The sequence below is a fragment of the Rhynchophorus ferrugineus genome, unplaced genomic scaffold, assembly GCF_030347505.1.
Source record: "Rhynchophorus ferrugineus isolate W39M unplaced genomic scaffold, kcgeb_rfMv2 rfM10, whole genome shotgun sequence".
NCBI lineage: Eukaryota > Metazoa > Arthropoda > Insecta > Coleoptera > Curculionidae > Rhynchophorus > Rhynchophorus ferrugineus.
The window spans coordinates 33045835-33070748 of record NW_027472589.1 but is presented as its reverse complement, the minus strand read 5'-3'; the positions used below and the strand labels follow the sequence as shown (position 1 = coordinate 33070748).

The window sequence follows — 24914 nt, the reverse complement described above, 5'->3', positions numbered from 1 at the left end:
TTTCCCCCATTCACTTGTTAAAATCCTGGATGTGTTGGAATCTGGTAGTCCTCTTATTAACGGTATTATTAACAACATCGAGGGATATCTTTTACCAGATAACTCGGTGGACATTATTTCAATGGGCTTTAAAATAAAAACTGTGGTGCTCTTCTTAATAGCCATGAAAATAATTTGTGGAATATTAAAGTAGAGTTTTCCTATTAGACAGAAAATGTATTTATTACAAATATTTAATATACTTTTTTCACCTCTTTACCGTTAACATTTTTAAAAGAAATTTAATAACTGCTACTGCAAAAACTTCTTCAAAACTTTTGGCATCCACGCAATTTCTGAAACCTTTGGAACCTAATTTTAGTTTTCAAGATTTTAGGAAAAAAGTTTTGACAAACAAAAGGTTTGGACAAAAATCGTGTTATCAAGTTTATCAAAAAAGTATTACCTATTATACCAGCCCAAAGTATTACTATTATGCCAGTCAAAAGTATCTTACTATTTATCATTTACAATTTAATTTTATTGGCCTCAAAAACTAGCGTTCCAAAATGCTGCTATATTAATTTACAATATATAGTTATTCACAAGCAAACTACAAAAAAAACACATATATCTATCTATATAAGCATAAATTTTGCCAAAATTCGGTGCATTCCTTTCAAGGTCACGCCTAGGACGACACTGCCACGTTGTTAAAAATTGGTCGAATTAACTAGTACAACCGAAAATAGTAACTGAAAGTAAACGACTGAACCAGTCGAGCGTAAATAGTAATAAAATAGGACCGAAAATAGCGACTGAAAACAATCAGTAGTAAAAACAGTCGAACCAAAAATACCGACAGAAACAGTCGATAGTAAAAAGTAGTCATTTATTAAACAGTCGATAGTCAATTTTAGTCGATTGTTCCCAACACTAATTATAACTATATTTCAATATTTTGTCGGCATCCTTAATAATAGAGTAATATTTACTTTATTTCCTTAATAGGAGATGCTTTGTAAGGTTAAGACTTGTTTATTGTTTATTTGTTGTTTACTGTTAACATTTTTATTATAAATGGTAGGTAGTAATGGAAAAATCATCGATTTGTGAATATTGTCAAAAAAGTTATTACAATTTTAATCTGGACGGTCATATGAGGACTTTCCATTCAGGTGCGATCCATTCAATTTTTATTTTTCTTAAAAATATCCATCGAAATGTGGATATTTTTTTTCGGTGGCCAAGGCCCCTAATATATATACGTAATATCGATATTTTTCTTGGTGGCTGATATCCCTAGCTCCCACGAAGCCCAGGCTCACCAAGCCAGGGGTTTGAAAAAACTATCGGTATTTTTAACATATATATTTTGTTCGATATATATCCTCGACATTTTTTCAAAAAGAATTAAATATATTTCTAAAACATAATAAAAAGCTTTTGATTAACCTTTAAAATTGCTTAATTTTAAATATGTTTACATTGTACTCTACTTTTTTAAGTATTTAGAATATATAGATATTTTTGTGCCGATACATCATAATTTCTTTTCTTGAAAATATCGATTTATTTTTTTATCAGCTAAGCTTTCAACACATCAACAATGCGTTTTTATTTAATACAAGGGGCTATTAAAAAATAGGATTAAAAATATTTATAAACTCAATATTAACACGCAATAAACAAATAATAGTTACCTTAAATACTTAAAAAAATATATCCTGTCATTAAAATGTTACCATATTTTAATTCAAAAGAAAACTGTAATCTGTTTACATCCAGCCCCCTAGTGATTTCGATGTGCGAAAAATGATTACGAGAGTGCACATTTAAGTTTCCCACTTTATACTTCTATGTTTGTGTTTATATCTATCGCTTTCCACCAGATGTCACAAAGGGGAAGTTTTGTCAATAACTAGTTTCAAAGGCATTTTTGTGTATTTCTAAAAGGGATTTAACGCTACCATGTCTCTAATATTCATTACCAATCATGACGAAAACATCTACAACATCACTAAAACTCAAATAGACTTGCAGAAGAAATCGCCTCGGTACAAGAGTAAGTTCCGAGACAAAAACAAGAATCAGCTGCATATTTACGCAAAGAGCGTCAAAAACCATGCTACAATGGGGGTTCCTCAGGAAAATTCGCCCGATCCTCAAAACTATCTTAAAAAGAAAACAGGAAAACCAAGCTATACCGTCAACCGACCAGAGAAAGAGGAAAAATTGTGTAGAAACCTAAAATTGCCTCAGAAACAGGAAACGCCCTTAGTAAAAGATTTAATAGACGCATCTAAACAGGTAATTTTAAAAACACACTGATTAAGTTATAATAATAATTCCTATATTAAAGCATGAAAAAAAGGTAATGTCGACTAAAGACTTCATTAAAGACAATATACACAGTATGAAAACCGCCAAACCAAAAGGAACCGCTCACAAAATGGTTATAGATCGCGGAGGTACCACCGTATGTCCGGAGGCAAACGGTTGGGAACCCGTATATCTCAAAAAACCCATTTTTGGAAAGACTCCGAAGTATTTGGTTAGGTAAATATCGTCCACGACTATAGACATTCCCGTGTTACCTTCATTCAATGTCATGCAGGTTCAATAAAATTAAAGAGAAAGAATATCAAATGCGCAAAGACGCCTCAGGAAAGCAACAACCGAAATGCCGATATATAAGACGAGATGAGCGAGAAACCTTGCTGAATGTTTGTATCGCCTCTCGGAGTTTTAGGATTATAAGTTAAATTGATATTATTTTGTAGGGATTGAAACAAAACTGGGAGGAATTGCAAAAACAATATCAAGGTCTTCCAATTCTGACGGATACCATACCGAAAAAAATTAGAAAGTCCAAGTTGGAAGCCGATCTGAAACAAATCGAAAAAGATATCGTGTTAGTAGAACGACATCCCTACATATATGTTTACAGCGACTCCGATTTTCTCTAGTATACATACATCAATATACCTGCATTTGTTTTCAAATTCTGTTCTCTTTATTAAATCTTTTATTTTACATGTATAAAAGGAACAGGTACAGCTACTTAAATATACTTTTTTATTAAATGCTTTCGTTGCGTTTTTTAAATAGCGCGCCATTAAAGTTAATAAGACAATGTCATCCAAAACAATTTACCAATTTAAATAATAATATAGCAAATATAACATATAATTTCTTACATTTTGTTATAAATTTGATAATTAAGGAACACCGTTCAATGTAAAGAAAAACAAATTCAACTATTATTTTGGCAAATGTAGGGCCATTGTTGACCGTTAATAGGTTATACGTTATACAACTTGCTATTGGTCCCTATAGGGTCACGTGAATAAAGCTAGCCCATAACATTACAGATGAACTACTCCGAGACAACTCGTATTATGAAACGAATCGCCATATGACGCCTCTTTTAACCTTTTCGTTCTAAATGTTGAGCATTTGTTGGAAGCCCTGATTTTAAGACGAAAATAAATGTCCCCTAGATTATTTGACAATATTTAAAAGGTAATTTTTTTAGTGTTTTAGTGGAATGCATTAATGGTGGTTTGTGAGCTAATATCTCCTCAAAGTAAATTTTAGTAAAAATTCGGGGTTAGAATACCTGACTAGAAATGACAATGTCGTTTTTAGATATTTCTATTAAAGTTTACCACGGTAGATTTTGCAGTAGACATTCGATATTTATACTTTTATTGTACATGAACTAAGAAACCTTCCGTTAAACGATGGTTGTAAAAAAAAAGTGATTTCTTTCTTTTAAAACAGACTTTGTACCATGACGGCAAGTGGCACCACAAGTGTTTGCCTTACATGTAATGCTAGCTGTTCGTCTAGCAGAAATACAGTTCTAATATTTGATAAAGACGTAAGCACCACATACTATTAAAAATCTTTAGTATTACATTTTTTATGATACTCTATTTTAGGCCTCCATTCAGAATGAAATAAACATCTCTGCCATCTTGGGGGGAATACTTGAAAAGGAAATCAAACCGGAAAACATACATTCAGATATTTTGTGTAAGAAGTGTTTTAAACTTGTTAGTGAATATGATGAAATAAGAAACAGAATGCGAGAAATTAGTAAGGAACTGTATGAAAATTATAAGATGAATTTAGAAGCCAGAGAAAATGAGCAAATTGAACAATTACAGTCTGAAGATCTTCAAGAGACGAGCACGAGACAAAGTAATGAATTACCCAAAAAAATTTTAGATATTCCTTCAAGTGATGAAGAGTCAGCAAATGTAAGTATAATTTGTCTATGTTCTTGTAATTACATTCCGTTGATCTGATGTTCATGGTGCAGGCAATAGAAAAGCCACTAGAATCCTTGGATGATATTGAAATAGCATTGGTTAAAATGCATGAAGGTTCTATGGAGGATATGGAGAGTGAAGGACATGTTTTTCAAGCCTTGGTTGGGTCAGATTGTGAAGAAATCGAGATTAATCCAGATATAGCAGGTATTGATTAAATTCAGACCTTAACTGGCAAATATTCCATGTTTTTTTTTTGTGTAGAAAAAATAAAAATAATCAAATTAGAACCAAATCAGAAGGATGATTCATATGTGTCTGCTCAAATTTCATCTGGCATGTCAGATGGGAACAAACCAAATATTCTGAAAAAAAAGGCTTCGCTAAATGGTATAGCATACACCAATAATATCATCATACAACAGTCTTCTGGTAAATTTAAAAATATGGAAGAAGAGTCACAGAGCCCCATTGTTAATAGAAATGGAAACATGTACACATGTTTATTGTGCCCCAGTGATGAAGCCGTTGGTAGTGAAATCAGGGAGATATCTAAGTACTTAAGACGGTTTATTTTTGCAGGTGACAGATGTTGCCAAGGCTATAATCGCTCATATGAAGGATGTGCACGATAGTCGACTGTACATTTGTGATGTCTGTGGAATGGAATTTAGGAAAAGGAATTTGCTGTCTGCTCATGTGGATGAACACGTGGCCAACGAGGAAGGCGACTTCCAGTGCGAGGTGTGCAATCGGATATTCACCAATCTTCGTCTTTTCCGTATACATCGCAGGTCGGTTCTATTTCCTATTTTAAATCCTATATAATAATGGCGATAATTACCTTTTAGGATGCATTTACCGCCCGCGAAAGCATGGTCTTGTAACACTTGCGGCAAACGGTTCAGTAGCAAGAATTTACTAGATGAACACATCAACATGCACCTGGGAGTAAGGCCGTACATTTGCGGCACATGCGGTAAAGATTTTGCCAGTAAATACACGTTTAAAGCTCACGAAAAGACCCACGAGGACCGACCGAGACCTTTCCGGTAAGTTTCGGGTTCTATTTCCGATCATTCTCTGATTTACCTTATGTAATTTAGATGCGAACAGTGTGGAAAATCGTTCTTGAGTCAACAGAACTTGACTCAACACGAGCGCACTCATTCCACGGTGAAAGAATTCCAATGCCACCTTTGCGACAAACAGTTTGGATCCGCCAATAATTTGGAAGTTAGTTCGACGAGTGATTATGTTTTGGGGGTGTTTTTAAAATCAAGTGCCATTGCAGGTCCACTCCGTGGTGCATACCGGCTATAAGCCTTTCGTGTGCGGTTTGTGCGGGAAGACGTTTGCGCGGAAGGCGGAGGTGAAGGATCACGAGAGGATCCACACGGGCGAGAGGCCGTACCAGTGCGAATTTTGCGGTGCGACCTTCAGTCAGAGGTAAAAATTGATCACTTGATTGAATCAGTGTTCACTAAAGTGGTCTTTCTCTTTACAATCATCAAATTAACCCGATTTCCAGGTCGAATCTTCAGTCGCACAAGAGGGCCACGCATTACGACGACAAGAGATATAGGTGTGAGGTGAGTTGAAGGTCGATTTTTTTTATTCCTAAAAAATTTCGTGTCGTTTGATTCAGTTAATTGTGTTTGGTTGTTATTACCATAAGTGCGTTACGCGAAATACATCAATTAAGACTCGAAATACCTATCAAGGGTACAGTTGTTTGATAGATGGATTATTTGGAAGTACTGTGAGAAAGGATCCCTTGTTTCCTCCAGAAACACTTGAAGCAATTCTTCCTGCCTTGAATCACAGCCAGTACTAAATTGCAGTTTTAAGAGTTTCTTATCTTTATATAATTTCTCTACCATCGCAGTGTTCAACACTTTGATTCGGATCTCTATGAAGTAGTTCTACATTGTCAAATGGTCAAACAACATACATTATATATTCAATATTTTATAATACCTCAATACAATCCTGAAATATGATATTAAAAAGTACGCGAAAACACATTATTTAAAACATACCCTAAATAAGCCTGGAAATTATACCCTATTTAAAGTATTTTATTTATCTAATACTTTTATAAGGAAAAATATTTGATGCTAAACTGATAGGGTTTGGTATAAGGATAATGTTAGGCACTAACTGATATTCCCATTCACATATGACGTTATTTAATAATGACTTTTTCTAGGACTGCGGTAAGTGCTTCAAGCGTCGAAGGCTGTTGGATTACCACATCAAGGCCGCTCATACCGGAGAACGGCCGTTCAAGTGCGAAATTTGCAAAGCCACTTTCGTTTATCCCGAACATTTCAAGAAACATCGACGGATTCACACCGGCGAGAAACCGTTTCTTTGCGAGGTAAGAGAAGTGTGATTGGTTCACTTGGTTAACGGACTGTACCCCAGTCCCGTTGTAGGTCTGCGGAAAAGCTTTCAATTCCAGAGATAACCGAAACGCTCACCGCTTCGTCCATTCGGACAAGAAGCCTTACGAATGCTTGGTCTGCGGTGCCGGATTTATGCGAAAGCCTCTGTTATATCAACACATGCAGGCCCAGGGGCACCTCAACGATACCATCGTCGTGAATCAACCAAGACTGACCTTAGGTAAAGTTATGGCATTGAATATATCGCGCATTCGTAAAGATTCCTTCTGGTTCGCAGATGATAAGATGACGATCGACCCCGATAGCCATTTGGTATGCATGCAAGAAGAAACGGACGCCAACGAATCGAAACTGTTTATTGCCGGTGAAGATGAAACGGAACACATCATCATCGACGGCTGTCCCGTCACCCTGGCCAACTCGGAGAACGAGGAAGAGGACGCCGAAGTGATCAACGGCATCGAGCAATTAGTCGGCACTGAAGACGGCGATTACGACGAGATCCTGACCACGGAAGCCCTCTCCAGCAGTGAGACCCAGATCATCCAAACCCCCGAAGGACCCATCCAGTTGGTCAAAGTTAAAATACCGCAGGAGAATGGAGAAGAAGAGGAGGCCTGGATCAAGATCATCCCTGAGTAATCGCCCATGGATTTGTTATGAACTATTTTTTTTCTTTCCAGACACCGCGATTAGCGTTGGGTCTCCAATAATTTTTCATATACACAATTTTTCCAGACTATTTTTAAGGACAATATAAATGGCTGCACTTTGTATCCCTACATATGTAAATCTTGTGTATATAATTACTGGCATATGAATAATTACTTGATGATTATTACAACCTCTTTGTTTCACTTCTTTCAAAGCACAGAACGATGTTTTTATTTGAATTTTTTTATTTAGACATACATTAGTGGATGAATTTTTATACAAAATTATATTTCAACAGGAGAGAATTTATTTTTATTCCGAAGTTCGTGCCGACCCGAAAATTTTTAAGGATTTTAAGTTGACTTGTAATTTGTTACTATGTTGCCGTGATACCGGTGTTCTTCAATTAAGTAAGAAATAAATGAATAGTAATTTTAAATTCAAAAATTTAAATTCATCAAAATAATATTTTGCTTACAACGTGAAAACGAGAAAAGCACCTTGAGGCACCTGGAAGTTGCTTGCTGTGGTCCCCAACAAACCAGTACCATTTGCCGACGTCCTTGAACACGATTCGAAGAAACAAAAATGCCATAGAAGGCGTTCGATGAGACAATTTACGCCGGACAGTTGGCAGATGATGATCATCGAAAGTTGTTATGGTAATGACCGGCCTGAAATGGCGACGCGACGTTATTTGTACCTCCATCTGAACAAATTAAAATTGGATACAAAAATATACAAGAAACTGGAATTTACCCGAACTGCCATATCCTTCCTCCTTATTTGTTTAAATTCCAACCCAACATAAATGTAACGTACTTCAGGTGCTCGAAATTTTTTTGGAAATTCATACGATCCTTACAAAAATAATTAGTGACACGATATCGGGTTCGACGGAACCCTTGTTTTCTCGAGGGTTAGATCTCACTGAAACTGCAAACACACGCTGCGCACACGAAATGTACTAGAACAAAAATAACAACATTAAAAATTGATATATTACAAATATGAGAGAAAAACTTACCTCACTTCTCTGAAGAAGATGCTGGGGTATGCTAGCCCCGATTAAGAAGCTTCAGCGCTGGCCCAGACCCAAACAACGAACGGTCTGAAGCCAATTTGGCAAAGGAAATGGAGTTCTACCGAAAAACTAGCCACGTACCACTAATAATCAGTACTGAACCGGCGGTAAAACTGTGTTTTATTTGAGTTAGTGTTAAACACATTTTTGTTCGCTCAAATCAATCATTCAGGGAGAATAAACAAAAACAATGGGTGATTTTACAGCGACGAGGGCCGTGGCGCTGGGCATGTTAATGCAACAATCGGGATGGTCACCACGGACCTCCCGACATCCTGGGCAAAAATCTTCAATGAATGACCGCCGAGTCCCACATTATCACCGGAAAAGGAAAAATGAAGATCTATCGAACCATCACCAAGACTAGGAGGATCCAACGCACCCAGTGAGTCACGCACGAAATACACGAGGTTGATTTTATTTTCCCGCACCTGGAAATATAAAAAAAAAAACATTACATTATAGTAGAATTGCATATGGAGTTCGGAAAATTACTCCGAAGCTTGTCAATTTCGCTTTGACTCAGTGATCGAAGTACGTTAAGGACAATTCAATTAGTAAATGCGAAATAATATCAACTTACCCGTTGGGGAGCACAGCAAACCACTATATAATAAGAGTGAATTCGATTAAAATTACTGCACCTTTATGGAAAAAATACGAATTAAAGTAATTGTATGGAACGACGGCGTCAACTCACGACGAATGGACATACAACTATGAAGCAACAAATGAAGTACGATTCTAATTCAACATCAAAATGCGTCGTTGTCAACATAATGAAATAATTTTGCATTAATATTTGAAATACATCCAGTCGCGCCAATATTAAACAAGTAATTGGCGGTGTAAACATATTCAATTTTGTTTAATAAAAATATAAATGCAATTTATTTAAAATAAATTAGTTATACATAGTAGCAAATATAAGATACATAACGGCAACACAGTGCGCAAATCACAGGAATGAGAAAAAACATAGCACACTAGGTTTCCTTACAATCAGTAAACATAATTTTTTATGGTGCACTTTTACGATCATTTTGAACAAACAAAAATTTTTAAATTTTATTTAGGAGCGTGCAAATAATTCTTTTTGCCAAATTAAAAAATGAATACATAAATTATTTTGAATGAAGTTATTCATCTTACGCTAAAACTTAATTGCTTATGTATTTCCTTATAGCAATAAGAAGTAATCTCAATCCTATTAATTTTTGAGTTTGTTATTGGGCTTTGCATACAAACGGATTTATAAATCTTCAACAGCCGTTATTAGTAATAATTGTGCCTGTTGTGTAGAACATCTTAAAATATTTTGGTTTTTATTGAATTTGTCTAGCCATTATTTCTAGTATATTATTATAATACGCTAAGTTTGAAGTTACTAATATATTTGGCTTGTATATATATTTTGTACATTTATAATGAATTGGACGAACAAATGAAGCAATTATTAATTATTGCAGTATTTTTGCAGCCTCCAAGACCTTGAAAATACTTAGCAGATTTATTGGTTTTAATTCATAAAACAAGAAACAACAATTAATTTTGATTGGCGCAGAGGTAAAGGCGACAGGACGGTCCACCTACTATTGCGGTAGTCGCGGGTAAATTTATGTTTGTGATTGTTTAATATTTGGTTAATAATTGGCCTAGGCAAGAATGTAAAAACCGGACAAGGAAAATGATCCCAGTCACGCCAGTAACCATGCTGGGTAAGGTACGTTAAACTCTACAGTCTGTGTACTGACAGTCGTCAACTGAAGTAGTCATCACCGAGTCTAGTCAACCAAAACTAGTCGATTTATTAATCGAATTATTGAACAGTATATAGTTCTCAACGCTTTTTTTTTTAATTTAAAATAATTATGATGCATTTTATCTTTTAGTTGAATTCTATTCCTTGTTTTTTATTATTATATTTATTAATCATAAATGACATAAAGGAATTCAGTTCACTTCAAAATGTATAGATGGCAGAAGTATCGAGATTGATTTTTTCATATAAATTAATAACTATATATAATACTGTTATTTGTTTGAAAATATTCGAAATTAATGTTGACTTGTCATTTTGGTATAAGCAACAGTGAGGCATTGTATACACAATAATTTAATTTAAGTTGCAATACAAAATACCAACTCGATAGTGTGGCAAACGTCAAGTTGTTTGGTTGTGTTGTATGTAAAAGCAAGGATTAATTTGCACTCGAAAACGCTGTTTAAATATTAAAAGTTATCTTATTATGGAAAAGTAAGTTTTTTTGCTTAGTGTTTTTATTCCGAATGTTATATCTGACATTGGATTTTAGGTCTGAAAAGAAACATAGTTTATCAAGTTCCAGTAAGAATGATGATGCACCTCCAAGGAAAAAGCACAAGAAAGAACACAAGCACAAGCACAAAAAACACAGCGTCGAGAAGGAGAAAATCGAAAAACATAAAAAACACAAGAAACATAAGAAGCACAAAACAAAGAAGGTTGAGACTTCTTCAGTTGACTCGGAACGATATACTCCAGAGAGGGTAGTTAAAGATGTAGAAAACACAGTGGTAAATGGAAAAAGTAACGGCAAAAGTGAGGCAAGGGATGTTCCTAAAGACCTGCTTAAAATCACCAAGGTTAATGAAGTAACAAATTTTATTTCTGAAGGTCTAACAGAAAAGGAACAATTAGCAGAAATTATCTCATCGGAAAATGAAAGTGTTGATATTCCAGAGCAAGACTGCGATTCTGATGCTATTGATACAAATGTAATTGAAGCTGACATGGATTTGGAGGAGTTGATGAGACAAAAGGAATTATTACAAGCTCAGTTAGCTAATGATTTAGGAGATGATGATACGGAGTCTAAGTCCAAGGAACCAAAGGACAATGATATTATTCTGTTATCAGATTCAGAAGAGGAGGTGAGTAAAAAGCCAGTACACAGGGAAAATTCCAAACATGGAAGAGAGAGAGATGGATTTGATAGAGCGAGAGAGAGGGATCGGTAAGTTTTGGGGAAACTGTGTGTATGTTGTTCCAATGGTAATGAAACATTTTGCAGAGAAAGAAGAATGAGAAATATGATAGAAAAAGACAGAGCAAGAGAGCGCGAAAGGGATCGCGAGAGGGCCAGGGAATACGACAAGTTGAGGCACAGAAATGTTAAGGAACAATCTCGTAGTAGCATTAATGATAGAAGCTTTAGAGACACTCATGATAACTCTAGAGAATCCCGCGACTATCACAGGGATCTACGGGACAAAAGGGATAAAAATAGAGGTCGCGAAAATAACGGTAGATACGACAGGGATCGAAGGTACGACGTCAAAAGGAAGGAACGAGAGAGGTCCAACGACCGCGACAGGAAACATCGGGACAAGCATCATCACAAGAAGTTGAAAGAACACGACAAGTTTAAAGATTCTTTAAGTGAAGGCCAGACCAAACCCAAAGAGGAGTCGTCGGACAGCGATGTTGAAATTGAATTGGACATTGATTTAGATGAAGAAGATGAACAGGTCATTATTGAGAAAAGAAGAAAACAAAGGGAAGAACTACTGAAGGTACTTTTATCTATAATAATCTCACTTTTGTTATGTGTGTCATTCAAATTTTATTGCAGCGATTAGGGGCACATAATGAAGATAACACAAACTCCTCACCATCCAGTAACAAGGAGGACGATAATGTACCCAAACCAATAGAGAACGATAATGAAGAAAGTCACAGTTCGGACAGCAGCAGCGATTCGGAAAGTGATAGCAGAGATAATAGAAACGGTAAAGACGAGGTCTCTCTCACGCCGCCCTTATTACCCAACATGAAGCCCAAGGAAAATGACAAAAACAAATCAGATAAGGATAAAAACAGCAAGAGGACCGAATGGGATATGTTCGCCGATCAGGATGTTTTCAAGTCGAACACAAACGTGAGTTGCTTTTCTATTCTTTCCGGGGTCCGTTTACTGACATAAGTCTACTTCAGTCTCCAAGTACTATAGTCAAAGCTAAGGGGTCAGGAGCCGAGAACCCAGCACTGACGGATAACTGGGACGACGCGGAGGGATATTACCGGTGAGTACAGGTCAACGTCGACTATCCGTCGCCTATAACCAGAAAAGCGACTCGGTTTCAGGGTCAGAATCGGAGAGATCATGGATGATCGTTATCAAGTCTACGGTTACACGGGACAAGGGGTATTCAGTAACGTTGTGCGGGCTCGAGATCAGGCAAGGGGCAACCAGGATGTGGCCGTAAAAATAATCAGAAACAACGAAATTATGTAAGTGCTTTCTCTTCTCTTTCTTAGCATATCTTTAATTACACCTTGATATCCTTTGCTTTTAATTATCTTTAGTTTCTGTTTCTGTACATGAGGTGTGTTTAACAAATCGCAAATATTTTTATTCTGAAGAGAAAATGTTACTGACTCTTCTAAAAGAAGATTTTATTTTTACCCGAATTTAAAAAACACCTTCATAGTATTTAATTTTTCAAAAACAGAAAAAGTCAGAAGATAGAGGAGGATAGAAAAGGCCATATTATTTAAAATATGAATGTAATTTGTGTTACTTTAATTCTCCGTTGGCAATTAACTGGCGTTATAGCTCATATTATCTTGGAAAATCATGTTGTTCTAAATGTTTTCTCTAATTCTCTCTTTCCCTCTGTAAGAAACTTGATGGGATTCTTTTTTGGCATTGAAACAACTAGACATACTGTTAAACGATTTGCTTGTATGTTGCTGCTTCATGAATACACTAGAATGATTTCATAACGACACGTAATATATTTAGGCACAAAACCGGTCTAAAGGAGCTGGAGATCTTAAAGAAACTCAACGATGCAGACCCAGAAGATAAGATGCACTGCCTGCGACTCATACGGCACTTCTTCCACAAACAGCATCTGTGCATGGTGTTCGAACCATTGGCGATGAATTTGCGAGAAGTGCTGAAGAAATACGGGAAGAACGTCGGCTTGCACATCAAGGCCGTCCGCAGTTACACGCAGCAACTGCTGTTGGCGCTGAAACTCTTGAAAAAGACAGGCATATTGCACGCGGACATCAAGCCCGACAATATCCTAGTGAACGAGAACAAGCTGGTGTTGAAGTTGTGCGATTTCGGGTCGGCCTCCAAGATAAACGAGAACGAGATCACACCATACCTGGTTTCGAGATTCTATCGGGCGCCGGAGATCATCCTGGGGATTCCGTACGATTACGCAATCGACATGTGGAGCGCCGCGTGCACCATCTACGAGCTGTATGCGGGCAGGATTCTCTTCTCGGGAAAGTCCAACAACCAGATGTTGAAGTTCTTCATGGATCTGAAGGGGAAGTTCCCAAATAAGGTGATCCGAAGGGGCGCCTTTAAGGATCAGCACTTTGATGGAAACTGTAACTTTTTGTACCACGAAATCGACAAGGTCACTGAGAGGGTGAGTCTATTTTTATTGTGAATAATACATTATTATAATAATATATTATAATATAAAACAATATGTAATGCCAGTGTAGTCGAAACACTGTTTATGGTTAGAAGGAACTACAAGAGTTTAAAGAGAACTCCTCTAAATACATTTTGTACTGATGGATTTTACCGTCTCTTTTAGAACATTCTACCGTCACAGTTATTGATTTTTTTAATAATTGGTATCAGTACAAACCAATTAAACAAGAGATTTTATACTGTTATAGCGTTGATAATCAACTCTATATACTTAACATCCTGTTAATATACTTGAACTATGATCCTACTGTGCCTTCAACAACCCGTTTTCATAATAAATGATGATTTTTTCTAATAATATTAGCCACTCGATGAATAACGACTTTTATTTGATTATCAATTTTCGTTTTTGGCGAAGGACTAAAACATCCTTCATCACAAAGTACTGAATGTAGATGTAGAAATGTAGATTACTTTTTCACAAATCTAAAACGTTTCGCAAACTAAATGCTTTTTCATGCTCTTAAAGCTTACCCACTTAAACTGACCCAATTTTCAAAAAAAAAATTCTAGTTTTGCTCATTTTCGTTCTTCTACCATCTGCAAACATTTGCCAACAATTATTTCAGATCTTTCTTCTTTTTCTTTTTTCTTACTTCATAACTAGTTCGTCCCGATACGATAGCCAATGACTTTTGTTCCTCTTATTAATTCGATTATCTTTCTTTCGCGCAGGAAAAAGTTGTGGTAATGACCGTGGTGAAGGTCAGTCGAGATCTGCAATCCGAACTGGTGGCCGGGCAATCGTTGCCTCCGGACCAGCTGAAAAAAGTTGGCCAGCTCAAGGACCTGCTTGAAAAGGCCCTGTCCATAGACCCTGCCAAGCGCATCAGCCTCAACAACGCCCTCACCCACCCGTTCATCCAAGACAAGATTTGATCGAAGCAAGTGCACACAAGGAGGTAAACAGAGTTACGCCGGAACAAACTGTAAACTTTCTCAAAAGATCATTCGCATACGATAATTAATTGATATTGGTGCCGCCGCACGCAGCAAAAACCAAAACGGCCGACAAATTTCTGAACTAGAAACAAACTGTTGAAACAAACGCGCGCCACTGATTGTAAAACGGTCATATTTTTAATTTTTTCTTTTGGTTGTAGTTCAAATAAAAAGTATTTTGAAAAGAAGGAAACTGCGAGCTTATTTTCCAGCGCACCGTCCGAGTCCTTGTCGTACTGTAATTGGTTTTCTTGTGTTACAGAAAGAACCGGAATAAAGGGCCTGGTCCTTGGTGAATTACGTGGCCTTGAAACATTTAAGGTAGTTTATAAGGAACAGTGTTTTTTAATTGTTATTTTCTTAGTCTCCCCAATGTACATTGAGGGGAAACCATTCCAATCTCCGATGGCCGATTCGAATGGTTTCTCCCCCGGGTTTTCGTTTACTAAATAATACTATTTTACTTTTCCCCCTACGGACCCCACAAGAACGACTCTATTAACGCCGTTGTTTTTGTTCTCTTTTTCAGAGGGTATAGCCCGCGATTTCGACGGTATCGTGCCCCAGGATAAGTATGAACCCGTTCAGTATCCATTAATCTTAACGTTCTCAACATTTTAGATCTACACCCTTTTGAGATACGGTTTTTTTTTATTCAGAAATAGGTCAGGTAAGTATTCATACAAAACTTACCAAAGTGACTGGATTAGCGCTTGGCCTAAGTTTGGCCTAGAGAGGAACAACATTAACGTTCTATTAATTAATATTGTGATGCCTCGGATGCGGTTTTTTTCTAATCTGGTATATCAACTAAATTGTACAGATTTAAGAATCACAAGGTTCAGTGTAACATGAGGAATATATTTACTAGTATAAAGAAAAAAACATTGTATGGCCATTCAGGGCGCCAAATTAACGCAGTGGTATTAATTCCGATTTAACTAAAAATATTATCATGTATTTTCCCCAATTGGCAAAGGAGACCCAAAAATGTTCTTGTACATAATGCTCATTAAATCATTAATTATTAGCATTTTGCTATTGATATCAATATTAAAAATGCTATATGATTTGCGAAAGCGTTTTGAAAATAACTAGGTCTAATCCTTGTATAAAGTGCTAATTGCTGATAATTGATATTTTACTATCAATTTGAATTTCTAAATATTTATTTGGAGAAGACAGCTTGGAAATCATTTTGTCTGATGAAAATATTCTCTTATATAATACCATACTTATTAAATTGTTCATAGTTAGATCATTTTAGATCTACTATGATCTATCTAGAATCATTTTAGATCTACTTTACGTTAATTAATATCATATTTCATTATCAATATTTTATATATTTGGCTAAGGCAATTTAGAAATTATTGTGTCTGATGCACATTCCCTCTACATAATACTCTCTAAATAGTTCTTTTTAGTATATTGTATTGTCAGTTTGGTTTGATTTTATTTTAAACTAATAAACATATTTTTTATCATCAATAAAATATTGATCAAATATCTATTTAGTATAAATGGCGAAGGCACTGGAATATATTGTATCTCCTGGAAATATCCTGCTATATAATATTCGCATTCTACTTTGATGGATATGGAAACATAAACACTATGGTGAATGCGCAACAATAATTTTAATTATAATAACAATATTCATATTAACACGTTAATAATAGTAGATAATAAGTAGAAATAAGGGCATTTAAAAACGAAATTACTTTCTTGCCAACATAAACATACCCTTGAGTTGAAGCTACTATTCCAGTATTGATTTTACATTATCCCACTGTGGATTTAAGAGATATCGGGAGGTGTTTTGTCAACAAGTGGTTTAATATATAAGGTTTCTTTGTTACCAGATCCACTCTTAAGAAAATTGCCATTTAGTTTTTCGTCTTACATTTTTAAAGCTATCAATCTACTTAGTTGTATTATCTAATATCTTTTTTATAACATTACGCAATATTTCACAATAATCTAGTAAATAAGTGCACTCAAAATCCAATGTTCGATTACATAACAACTTGTTCAATCTTGTGAAGGTCACAAGTATCGCAAATTTTCAGTAAATAGTATTTATTTATTTAGATATAATGACTAGAGAAAATTAACATCAAATTTATTTTAATCCCTCTCTGGATAAATTTGCACCAATTGTTTAGCTAGTTCGTCTGCTAATTTTTTTGAACTCGCTCCCAACACTCTCCTCGACAATCTATCTACCTATAAAGCAGTAAATGGAGTAACATTTTTCAAATCTTCAAATCCAACTTACATCACCGCCTGCTGGATCTATGACCACTCCACCTGCCTCCGTGATGAGCAACTCTCCAGCGGCAATATCCCAAATGTGGATGCCGAATTCAAAATAAGCATCAGCAGCACCACATGCAACCATAGCCATATTCAGAGCTGCGGAACCCAAGGCCCTCAGTCTGTCAATTGGTAGATGTTATATATAAACAAATCAGATTGATTTAATATTACCCATGAACCTGAGGCATCAACTTCTGTTGATTCTCCAAAATAACCCTCCTTCTTTCCTCCTCTCGAGTGGTACCAAATTCCATCATTATTAAAGAATCTGCTAAAGTGTTTGCGTCAGAAACATTGATCTTTTTACCATTCAAATAGGCACCCTTTCCTTTTCTAGCTGAAAACAGTTGCTCCAACATAGGGTTATAAACAATGCCTATTTCGGGCAACTTATTAATAAATAAGGCTATGGAGATACACGAATGAGGGAAGGAATGAACAAAGTTCATTGTACCATCGACAGGATCGATAATCCATGTAGGAGCATCGGTTAAGTTACATTGAAGTCCACCAGCTACACTCTCTTCTCCTATAAACTTATGGTCTGGGAATGCCATTGATAAACCTTCAATAAGTAATTTCTCCACTTCCTGATCTGTTTCAGTAACAAAATCTATAGCTCCCGATTTAGTTTCCACCTTTTTGTTCCGAGAAGACGTCCTTTCTTTAATTAACTTTTTGGAAAATTAACAATTACCACACCGCCAACTTTTAAATAAAAAATACTTACCTGTCCGCAAATCTTAATTAATTGTAAAACTGCATTATAAAATTCATCGGTGTTCATGATTTCTCCGTCTCCAGACATTTTAGTAAACGATTTAAAATGTAATTTCTGTTGAAATCGGTACTTAAGGTGTTGAGTTCCTGATATAATGTGTAAATTTGGCTTAAAAACAATGCTCCTCGTTAAACACCAGAATGTTGACATAAGCTCATAACAAACTGTTATTTTTATCTTGTAAAATTATGTAATATATACAGTAACTTTCGAATAAATTTAACATACAACAAATAACATTCGTAAACAATTTAACTTTGGGGCGACAAAAACATGTTGACGTACAGTGTAGCCAACAGAAAGGAGGAAGCTGTCAATCGATAAAAAAGGAGATACTTTCGACTCTTTCCGGTTAAAGGGTCGAATTATTTCTCTCTCTGTCTGATGCCAGCAAAGCTGCAGTTAGTCTGGCATTAGGCCGTGTAGTTCGCGTAGTGAAAGTTCGAATGTTTTGACAAGGGACTTTTTACCGAAAAATAACTCCATAATTTTATGTCTCATTTAGCAAAGATTCTTAGTATGAACGATGCCACCGTTGAGTATGTATATGAAGACGAAACCGGACGACAATACACAAATCATGAACCGTTGGAAGAGGTCGAACACAATCCCGAAGAGGTGATGATTATAGAACACCAAGAGGATATTCGAAAACACGACCCAGATGATCCTCTTGGACATGATGAGAATCTCGACAGGGATCCAGACTGTAGGCGAAAAGGTAAATCGCACAACAAAACAGTCTGAAAATGCGTGAAATCGCCAATATCATTCAGTACAGAGGTGTAGTCATTTAATTTTGGATATATTCTGCGTAATACTCGACAGTTTCTGTCCTTTTTCAACGTGAATCGACATACATCTGTGTGACGATAATTGGAAATTTCGTCTACAGGGTGTTCTCGATATTATGGAAGGAAGTACTATTTTAATTGGATCTATATTGAAGTATCTAATGTTGCGTGTAATAACTTGAATAAAGCATTGATATTTTTATTTCATTATGATTAAAAAAATATTAGTTCATGTTGAGAATAATCAATTTCAAGAAATATTGTCTATTGGTTGGGATAAGTGAAAAAATAAATATAAGATGAATTAATATGATGAATGCTGATTAATTGTCTATATTTCTAAGTCATTAGTAAAATGTTTGAGGCAGCATTAGACTCAAATTCATATTATATTGTCACTAAGACATTAAAATCTTTTTTCGAAATTCTTTTTTATCAATTTGAATTTGAACGTAGTATAATTCGTCTAAAATGTTTTAAATGCGAATGGTTTATGATGGATCTGATTTTCCAGATACACATCACTGCTGGGGAGTAGACCAGTCATTGAAGCTTATAGAGACAATGAAACAGTTTAAAGACGAACTCGGAAAGATGGGGAACCGTAAAGATACGTGGCGTAAAATCCACCATAACATACAGAACAAGGGAGTGAGCGTCAGCGTGCAAGAGTGTCAAAACAAATGGAAGAACTTGATCCGCAGCTACAAGGAATGCATCAAAATGAAGAACAAGAGCAACATGCGATTCCGATACTTTAAGGAGATGTCGGACTACTATGGCGGGGAAAACGTCCTCTCGTTGGACCACGACTACAATAAAACCAAACTGACGCTGATGCCCTTGTTGAACGCCACCAATGGATCAGGCAGCGCGGCCCCCACTGTCACCTTCCCACCCATCTGCTTCACCGATCGGCAGTTCATCGAATATACGAATATGAAGCGCGAAGAATATGCCGCCAGACAAAAGCGACATGAGGAGGAAATGGCGATCCGGAAGCAGGAACTGGAGATACAAAAGAAAAAGCTGGAAGTGATGAAAAAGGCTGCAATGGCGAATGCGCCGTCTAACAAAAGCATCAATTTCGGTAAAAAATCTAAATATATTAATAATAGTAATAGTGTGACGGAAGAGGTGCAGGTGTACGAGGGAGATGGTCAGAGAAGCGTGGAAATTACGTATCAGTCGGTGCCGAACATTCAGCTTCTCGAAAATATGGCCTTCTAAACAAAATTACGTTTTGTTGTTTTTCTTTAATTTGTTAATTGTCCATAACGTGTATGGGGTAGCATTATTTATATAGTCTACTGTATATTTGGTTGAGCGTCGATTTTTTACAATATACGTGTTCCCAGTCAATAGACGGCACGTCACAGTATATTAAATTATTACCTTTTTTTCGAAATTATAGCACTATTTTTTCTAAATAAAGATTTCTTTTTAAAGATGTGTTTTTTTTTCGCTTCAGACTATTTTGCCCTCCTACACTTTTGCCTCCTTCAAGGAACATTCGCACGTCTATAATTTTATGTCGCAGAAACTGCAATATAATGGTATTTCTCAATAGTCGATATAATAGAGTTCTTTGACAACAAAAACGGCTTTAATACATTACTTCCCGGGCGTACCTAAAAAAAGGCAAAAAATAGGCTTCAGCAATCACTTATTTATTTAAGCTTTCCCTGGAGTGTTGTTTTAGGTCTGTATAGAGCCAGTAGTATCTAGGGAGGTCAGATCTGGATTATACAGTGGCTGATTGCAACGAAATTCGTCTAATTTGACCTTCAGAAAGAAAGTGGTTGAAATAAATAGATATCATTTATAACAGGTGTACCTTTTAAATTAAACGCCAGGTTATCATGTTTTGAAATATGTTGTTTTAGGTAGGTTCTGGAAGTTGGTAGCGTCATCTATACATAAGTTCAATGACTTGTTTATTGAGTGGCGTGTTTATATATTTGTATATCTGTTGGTTATATGTAAATGGATAAAATTAATGTATTAGAGCGATTAAATGATCAATTTTAAACTATCCCTAGTTAACACGTTTTGATTGGAAGTCAAAAATGATTTCGACTTTATTGGCAAAATGAATTAACCGATTGAATTATTCAACAGATTTTCCATGCAGATGGCCAGACGAAGCGACCACCTTACTGATATCCATCATCCGCAGGCGAAAGTATGAAATCGCCGACAAGGATCAGACCAAGAAACCAGCGCTCTGGAACGAGATCATGCAGGAAATGAACGATAACGGATTTCAAATATCCGTCAAGGAAATCAAGTCCAAGTGGAGGAATCTGATCAGGACCTACAATTTGCGTTGCAAAAATCAAAGACAGAAAGGGTTCAAATTCAAATTCTTCAACGATATCCAGGAGTTTTTCAGAGAGACCGAGAGTCTCGGTATAGACCCGGTAGTTTTCGAAGTTTACGCTGTTGAATAATTTTTTTCGTTGGATTATATGTATTGAATGTTTACGATAAGTTTTCTATTAGACAAAGTCTAAGTGCAAATAAATGTTTAAGTTTAAACAATTTTTTATTTTTTAAGTAGAGTGGCGACATTGATATTTGACAACTATAGAGTAAAAATATATATGTATATATATATATATATATATATATATATATATATATATATATATATATATATATATATATATATATGTTGACAACCTAACCTAAATATACCGATAACATTACCTTAAAATGAAGATATTTTGATGTTTCCCAACTAATTAATTATACAGTGAAATACAAATTTGAAAATGCGGTAAAGCTTTTAAATATGGTTTTTGTCGATTTTATTCCTCGTCTTGTATGCGTTTCAGATTAAGCGTCGACGGCCTTTTAGTTTATTTTCCATACGATTACATTTACCCAGAGCAGTATGCCTATATGTGTGAATTAAAAAAAGCACTGGACGCCAAAGTATGTATTGTAATTATCGCAAATAAATATGTTTTACTTATTCTTCATATTAAAGGGCCATGGCTTACTTGAAATGCCTTCAGGCACTGGGAAAACCACAACACTTTTGTCCTTAATAGTCGCTTATATGATTGAGCATCCCCACGATGTTCGGAAATTAATATATTGCTCCCGAACCGTACCTGAAATTGAAAAAGTTATGGAAGAGCTGAAAAAATTGCTTGAGTATTATGAGCAACAAGATGGACAATACCCAAACTTGGTGGGTCTGGTACTCAGTTCACGGAAAAACATGTGTATTCATCCCCAGGTGAGTACAGAACGTGAAGGGAAAATTGTCGATGGGAAATGTCATAGTCTCACTGCTAGTTATGTGAGGGAGAGACATAACATAGATGATACAACTCCAATATGTCAGTATTATGAGGGTTTTGCATTGGATGGTAAAGAAAGCAATTTGCCCTGCGGAGTTTATACCTTGGATGATATAAAACAGTATGGACGAGATAGGAACTGGTGTCCTTATTTTCTAGCACGGTTTGCAGTAAGTTTTATCAAAGATGGGCCTCGTTAATCGTTAATTAATAAGGTTCACAATCTGCTCAATAAAATGAGTTTTAAATTAACTTCCTTTATAGTCTATTGCTTATTTACAATATGCTGACAGCAGAGTCCAGATCGTAGTACCTTAACCATCAGGTACATTTTGGTAACGCTTTGGTCAATGCTCTGTTATATGGGACAAACAAAAGATTTGAAAGTTGAAAAACGTCATTTGGGATAATATGTTCACCCAAAGTTTCGATTACTACGATAATACTATTGATGACTTCTGTGATACATTAATATGATATATTGGTTTGGGGAAAAAGTATTTTTGATTTCTCTGTGTTATTCAAAGCGAATTGTTCAAATACTAATCAATAACATATACGTCTTTTTAATAGACTAATATATCGTATATGATAAATCAATTTCCTAAATTTAACGTCAAGGGCTAAACGTGTTAACTTTATAATTAACGATTAACGAAGTTAACTTAGCATATCAATGTTTTGTATATAGGAATAATCTTTTATAACAACCAGTTTTCTTTAATAGATAATACATGCTAATATAGTTGTGTACAGTTATCATTATTTACTCGATCCAAAAATTGCCGATGTAGTGTCGAAAGAACTTACTAGAGAATCCGTAGTGGTATTTGACGAGGCTCATAACATCGATAATGTCTGCATCGATTCGATGAGTGTTAAAATACATAAAAGAACAATAGAACGGGCAACGTCGAACATAGGAACTTTGGAAAAACATGTAGCAGAGTATGTATGGTGTACAATATCAAGGTTCCTTTTGACTTTGGGCATTTCATCAGGATGCGCGAGGAGGACCATCGGAAACTGCAAGAAGAGTATCAGAGACTAGTGGAAGGACTTAGAGACGCCAGTATAGCCAGAGACACTGATTTGATTCTGTCCAATCCCATTCTCCCAGATGAGGTTTTGCAGGAAGCCGTTCCAGGAAATATTCGGAACGCCGAGCATTTTATTAGTTTTCTCAAAAGATTCGTGGAATATCTCAAAACAAGGTACGAATTTTTTGTTTTGTTACCCTAGCATATCTGGATGTTGACGTTTTGGGTTCAGATTGAGGGTACAACACGTAGTGCAAGAATCTCCCGTGGGGTTTTTAAAGGACATTCAACAGAAAGTGTGTATCGAGAGGAAACCTCTCAGGTTTTGCGCCGAACGTTTGGCTTCGCTGCTGCGCACGTTGGAAATTACAGACATGACGGATTTCAGTCCCATAGTCCTAATCACTCACTTGGCAACTCTGGTATCGACTTACACCAAAGGCTTTACCATTATCGTGGAGCCTTTCGACGACAAGACCCCAACAGTCTCCAATCCCATTCTACACTTCAGGTATATCACCGATTTAATTACAGCAAGCAAGCGTGAAAAAGTAATTTGTTTTGTCAGTTGCCTAGATTCGTCCATTGCTATTAAACCTGTGTTTGAACGATTTCAAAGCGTCGTCATCACGTCCGGCACCCTATCGCCGCTGGACATGTATCCGAAAATACTGGACTTTCATCCAGTTGTTATGTCTTCCTTCACGATGACTCTGGCCCGACCGTGTTTATTGCCGATGGTAATTTTTATTGGTAATAATCCGGAACAAGCGGAGAAGTAGTTCTTTCTCGATTGCAGATAGTATCGAAAGGAAACGACCAGGTGGCCATTTCGTCCAAGTTCGAAACCAGGGAAGACAACGCCGTAATACGAAACTACGGACAATTACTCGTCGAGGTACCGCTTCCGCAGTGTTCTGCTTCGTAATTTTTCACCTACTACATGTTGCAGGTAGCAGCCAACGTACCCGACGGTATAGTTTGTTTTTTCACGTCCTATTTGTATCTGGAATCGGTAGTGGCGGCGTGGTACGACCAAGGTGTCATCGATAGTCTCCAAAGATACAAGCTGTTGTTCATAGAAACGCAAGACTCGGCTGAAACCAGTTTCGCTCTGATGTACTACATCAAAGCCTGTGAATCCGGACGTGGGGCCGTTCTGTTATCAGTAGCCAGAGGGAAAGTGTCCGAAGGAGTGGACTTTGACCATCACTTGGGCAGGGCTGTTTTGATGTTCGGCATCCCCTACGTCTACACCCAGTCGAGAATTCTGAAAGCCCGCCTGGATTATCTGAGGGATCAGTTTCAGGTGAGCCTCATTGTACGTTTAATGATTTTCAGAGTACTCGATGCTTACTCGATTTTAGATAAGAGAAAACGATTTTTTGACGTTCGATGCGATGAGACACGCAGCTCAATGCGTCGGTAGAGCACTGCGTGGGAAGACAGACTATGGTATCATGATTTTTGCCGACAAACGTTTCGCCCGATCGGATAAGAGATCGAAGCTGCCCAAGTGGATCCAGGAGCATCTAAAAGACAATCTTTGCAATCTGTCCACCGAGGAAGCGGTGCAGATAGCGAAACGATGGCTCAGACAGATGGCACAACCTTTCACCAGAGAGGATCAGTTGGGTATTTCGCTGCTGACTTTGGAACAGCTACAAAGCTTGGAGGACAAGAAACTCCAAGAGCAGGTGCCAGAAAAAATGGAGCTATGAAAAACTTGTTCGATAATTTCTAGTTGTAACAAATGTGCTGTACTGTTTTTTACTATAAAAAGAAAAAATTTTATGTCCTGTTAATTTT

At 36.4% G+C, this 24914-nt stretch overlaps 6 protein-coding genes and 1 long non-coding RNA gene across 12 annotated transcripts; 5 read left to right on the top strand and 2 right to left on the bottom strand.

The window, feature by feature from the left end:
- Window positions 1–1805: 1805 nt before the first annotated feature.
- Window positions 1806–3021, top strand: LOC143203503 (enkurin). Its single transcript, XM_076415682.1, has 4 exons — window positions 1806–2289; window positions 2342–2538; window positions 2597–2705; window positions 2763–3021. The coding sequence occupies exons 1-4, from the start codon at window positions 1951–1953 to the stop codon at window positions 2946–2948; spliced, it is 831 nt and encodes a 276-aa protein (XP_076271797.1). The 5' UTR covers window positions 1806–1950; the 3' UTR covers window positions 2949–3021.
- Window positions 3022–3375: 354 nt separating this feature from the next.
- On the top strand, window positions 3376–7514 carry LOC143203501 (uncharacterized). Of its 4 annotated transcripts, none has more exons than XM_076415678.1 (13): window positions 3376–3504; window positions 3766–3865; window positions 3927–4247; window positions 4310–4466; window positions 4524–4786; window positions 4842–5053; window positions 5111–5311; window positions 5366–5495; window positions 5554–5708; window positions 5791–5851; window positions 6472–6642; window positions 6701–6890; window positions 6948–7514. In XM_076415678.1, exons 2-13 carry the CDS (start codon window positions 3776–3778, stop codon window positions 7310–7312), a joined length of 2316 nt encoding a protein of 771 aa, XP_076271793.1. In that variant the 5' UTR covers window positions 3376–3504; window positions 3766–3775; the 3' UTR covers window positions 7313–7514. The 4 variants fall into 4 exon arrangements, with proteins under 4 accessions (XP_076271793.1, XP_076271794.1, XP_076271795.1 ...); XM_076415679.1 differs by having other exon boundaries at window positions 3417–3504; window positions 3631–3865; XM_076415680.1 differs by having other exon boundaries at window positions 3498–3568; window positions 3631–3865.
- Window positions 6215–8228, bottom strand: LOC143203504 (uncharacterized). The gene is made up of 2 exons (XR_013007346.1): window positions 8084–8228; window positions 6215–8033 (listed from the first exon to the last, which is right to left on the bottom strand). It is a non-coding gene; the product is annotated as an uncharacterized LOC143203504 (long non-coding RNA).
- A 1954-nt stretch (window positions 8229–10182) lies between these two features.
- On the top strand, window positions 10183–15042 carry Prp4k (Pre-mRNA processing factor 4 kinase). Its single transcript, XM_076415674.1, has 8 exons — window positions 10183–10665; window positions 10724–11404; window positions 11462–11963; window positions 12023–12328; window positions 12385–12473; window positions 12535–12681; window positions 13196–13841; window positions 14588–15042. The coding sequence occupies exons 1-8, from the start codon at window positions 10658–10660 to the stop codon at window positions 14789–14791; spliced, it is 2583 nt and encodes an 860-aa protein (XP_076271789.1). The 5' UTR covers window positions 10183–10657; the 3' UTR covers window positions 14792–15042.
- LOC143203499 (uncharacterized) lies at window positions 14791–21295 on the top strand. Of its 2 annotated transcripts, XM_076415676.1 has the most exons (7): window positions 14791–14814; window positions 15117–15175; window positions 15384–15426; window positions 15476–15524; window positions 18463–18678; window positions 19266–19841; window positions 20873–21295. In XM_076415676.1, the coding sequence occupies exons 5-7, from the start codon at window positions 18477–18479 to the stop codon at window positions 21202–21204; spliced, it is 1110 nt and encodes a 369-aa protein (XP_076271791.1). In that variant the 5' UTR covers window positions 14791–14814; window positions 15117–15175; window positions 15384–15426; window positions 15476–15524; window positions 18463–18476; the 3' UTR covers window positions 21205–21295. The 2 variants fall into 2 exon arrangements, with proteins under 2 accessions (XP_076271791.1, XP_076271790.1); XM_076415675.1 differs by lacking the exons at window positions 14791–14814; window positions 15117–15175; window positions 15384–15426; window positions 15476–15524 and having other exon boundaries at window positions 18311–18678.
- LOC143203500 (inositol monophosphatase 1) lies at window positions 16476–18266 on the bottom strand. The gene is made up of 4 exons (XM_076415677.1): window positions 17907–18266; window positions 17348–17850; window positions 17136–17295; window positions 16476–17083 (listed from the first exon to the last, which is right to left on the bottom strand). The coding sequence occupies exons 1-4, from the start codon at window positions 18105–18107 to the stop codon at window positions 16985–16987; spliced, it is 963 nt and encodes a 320-aa protein (XP_076271792.1). The 5' UTR covers window positions 18108–18266; the 3' UTR covers window positions 16476–16984.
- An 80-nt stretch (window positions 21296–21375) lies between the features above and the next one.
- Window positions 21376–24899, top strand: Xpd (general transcription and DNA repair factor IIH helicase subunit Xpd). Of its 2 annotated transcripts, XM_076415663.1 has the most exons (10): window positions 21376–21533; window positions 21592–21691; window positions 21747–22235; window positions 22793–23013; window positions 23067–23279; window positions 23338–23616; window positions 23674–23845; window positions 23905–24003; window positions 24058–24414; window positions 24473–24899. In XM_076415663.1, exons 1-10 carry the CDS (start codon window positions 21529–21531, stop codon window positions 24824–24826), a joined length of 2289 nt encoding a protein of 762 aa, XP_076271778.1. In that variant the 5' UTR covers window positions 21376–21528; the 3' UTR covers window positions 24827–24899. The 2 variants fall into 2 exon arrangements, with proteins under 2 accessions (XP_076271778.1, XP_076271779.1); XM_076415664.1 differs by lacking the exons at window positions 21376–21533; window positions 21592–21691 and having other exon boundaries at window positions 21952–22001; window positions 22061–22235.
- The last annotated feature ends 15 nt before the right edge of the window (window positions 24900–24914 follow it).

What these genes read in the sequence shown, in the direction of transcription:
- LOC143203499 (XM_076415675.1), top strand. Translation starts at nt 18,450, where the DNA reads ATGTCTCATTTAGCAAAGATTCTTAGTATGAACGATGCCACCGTTGAG. An exon ending in TCCAGACTGTAGGCGAAAAG is followed by an intron (nt 18,679 to 19,265) that starts GTAAATCGCACA and finishes CTGATTTTCCAG; the next exon opens with ATACACATCACTGCTGGGGA. An exon ending in TAACAAAAGCATCAATTTCG is followed by an intron (nt 19,842 to 20,872) that starts GTAAAAAATCTA and finishes ATTATTCAACAG; the next exon opens with ATTTTCCATGCAGATGGCCA.
- LOC143203501 (XM_076415678.1), top strand. Translation starts at nt 3,776, where the DNA reads ATGACGGCAAGTGGCACCACAAGTGTTTGCCTTACATGTAATGCTAGC. An exon ending in GATTAATCCAGATATAGCAG is followed by an intron (nt 4,467 to 4,523) that starts GTATTGATTAAA and finishes TTTTTTGTGTAG; the next exon opens with AAAAAATAAAAATAATCAAA. An exon ending in ACAAGAGATATAGGTGTGAG is followed by an intron (nt 5,852 to 6,471) that starts GTGAGTTGAAGG and finishes GACTTTTTCTAG; the next exon opens with GACTGCGGTAAGTGCTTCAA.
- LOC143203503 (XM_076415682.1), top strand. Translation starts at nt 1,951, where the DNA reads ATGTCTCTAATATTCATTACCAATCATGACGAAAACATCTACAACATC. An exon ending in TAATAGACGCATCTAAACAG is followed by an intron (nt 2,290 to 2,341) that starts GTAATTTTAAAA and finishes CCTATATTAAAG; the next exon opens with CATGAAAAAAAGGTAATGTC. An exon ending in AGCGAGAAACCTTGCTGAAT is followed by an intron (nt 2,706 to 2,762) that starts GTTTGTATCGCC and finishes ATTATTTTGTAG; the next exon opens with GGATTGAAACAAAACTGGGA.
- Xpd (XM_076415663.1), top strand. An exon ending in GTGGAATATCTCAAAACAAG is followed by an intron (nt 23,280 to 23,337) that starts GTACGAATTTTT and finishes TTTTGGGTTCAG; the next exon opens with ATTGAGGGTACAACACGTAG. An exon ending in ACGGACAATTACTCGTCGAG is followed by an intron (nt 24,004 to 24,057) that starts GTACCGCTTCCG and finishes TACATGTTGCAG; the next exon opens with GTAGCAGCCAACGTACCCGA.
- Prp4k (XM_076415674.1), top strand. An exon ending in AAAGGGAAGAACTACTGAAG is followed by an intron (nt 11,964 to 12,022) that starts GTACTTTTATCT and finishes ATTTTATTGCAG; the next exon opens with CGATTAGGGGCACATAATGA. An exon ending in GACGCGGAGGGATATTACCG is followed by an intron (nt 12,474 to 12,534) that starts GTGAGTACAGGT and finishes ACTCGGTTTCAG; the next exon opens with GGTCAGAATCGGAGAGATCA.
- LOC143203500 (XM_076415677.1), bottom strand. Translation starts at nt 18,107, where the DNA reads ATGTCAACATTCTGGTGTTTAACGAGGAGCATTGTTTTTAAGCCAAAT. An exon ending in TAATTAAGATTTGCGGACAG is followed by an intron (nt 17,851 to 17,906) that starts GTAAGTATTTTT and finishes TTTTCCAAAAAG; the next exon opens with TTAATTAAAGAAAGGACGTC. An exon ending in TTGATGCCTCAGGTTCATGG is followed by an intron (nt 17,296 to 17,347) that starts GTAATATTAAAT and finishes ACCAATTGACAG; the next exon opens with ACTGAGGGCCTTGGGTTCCG.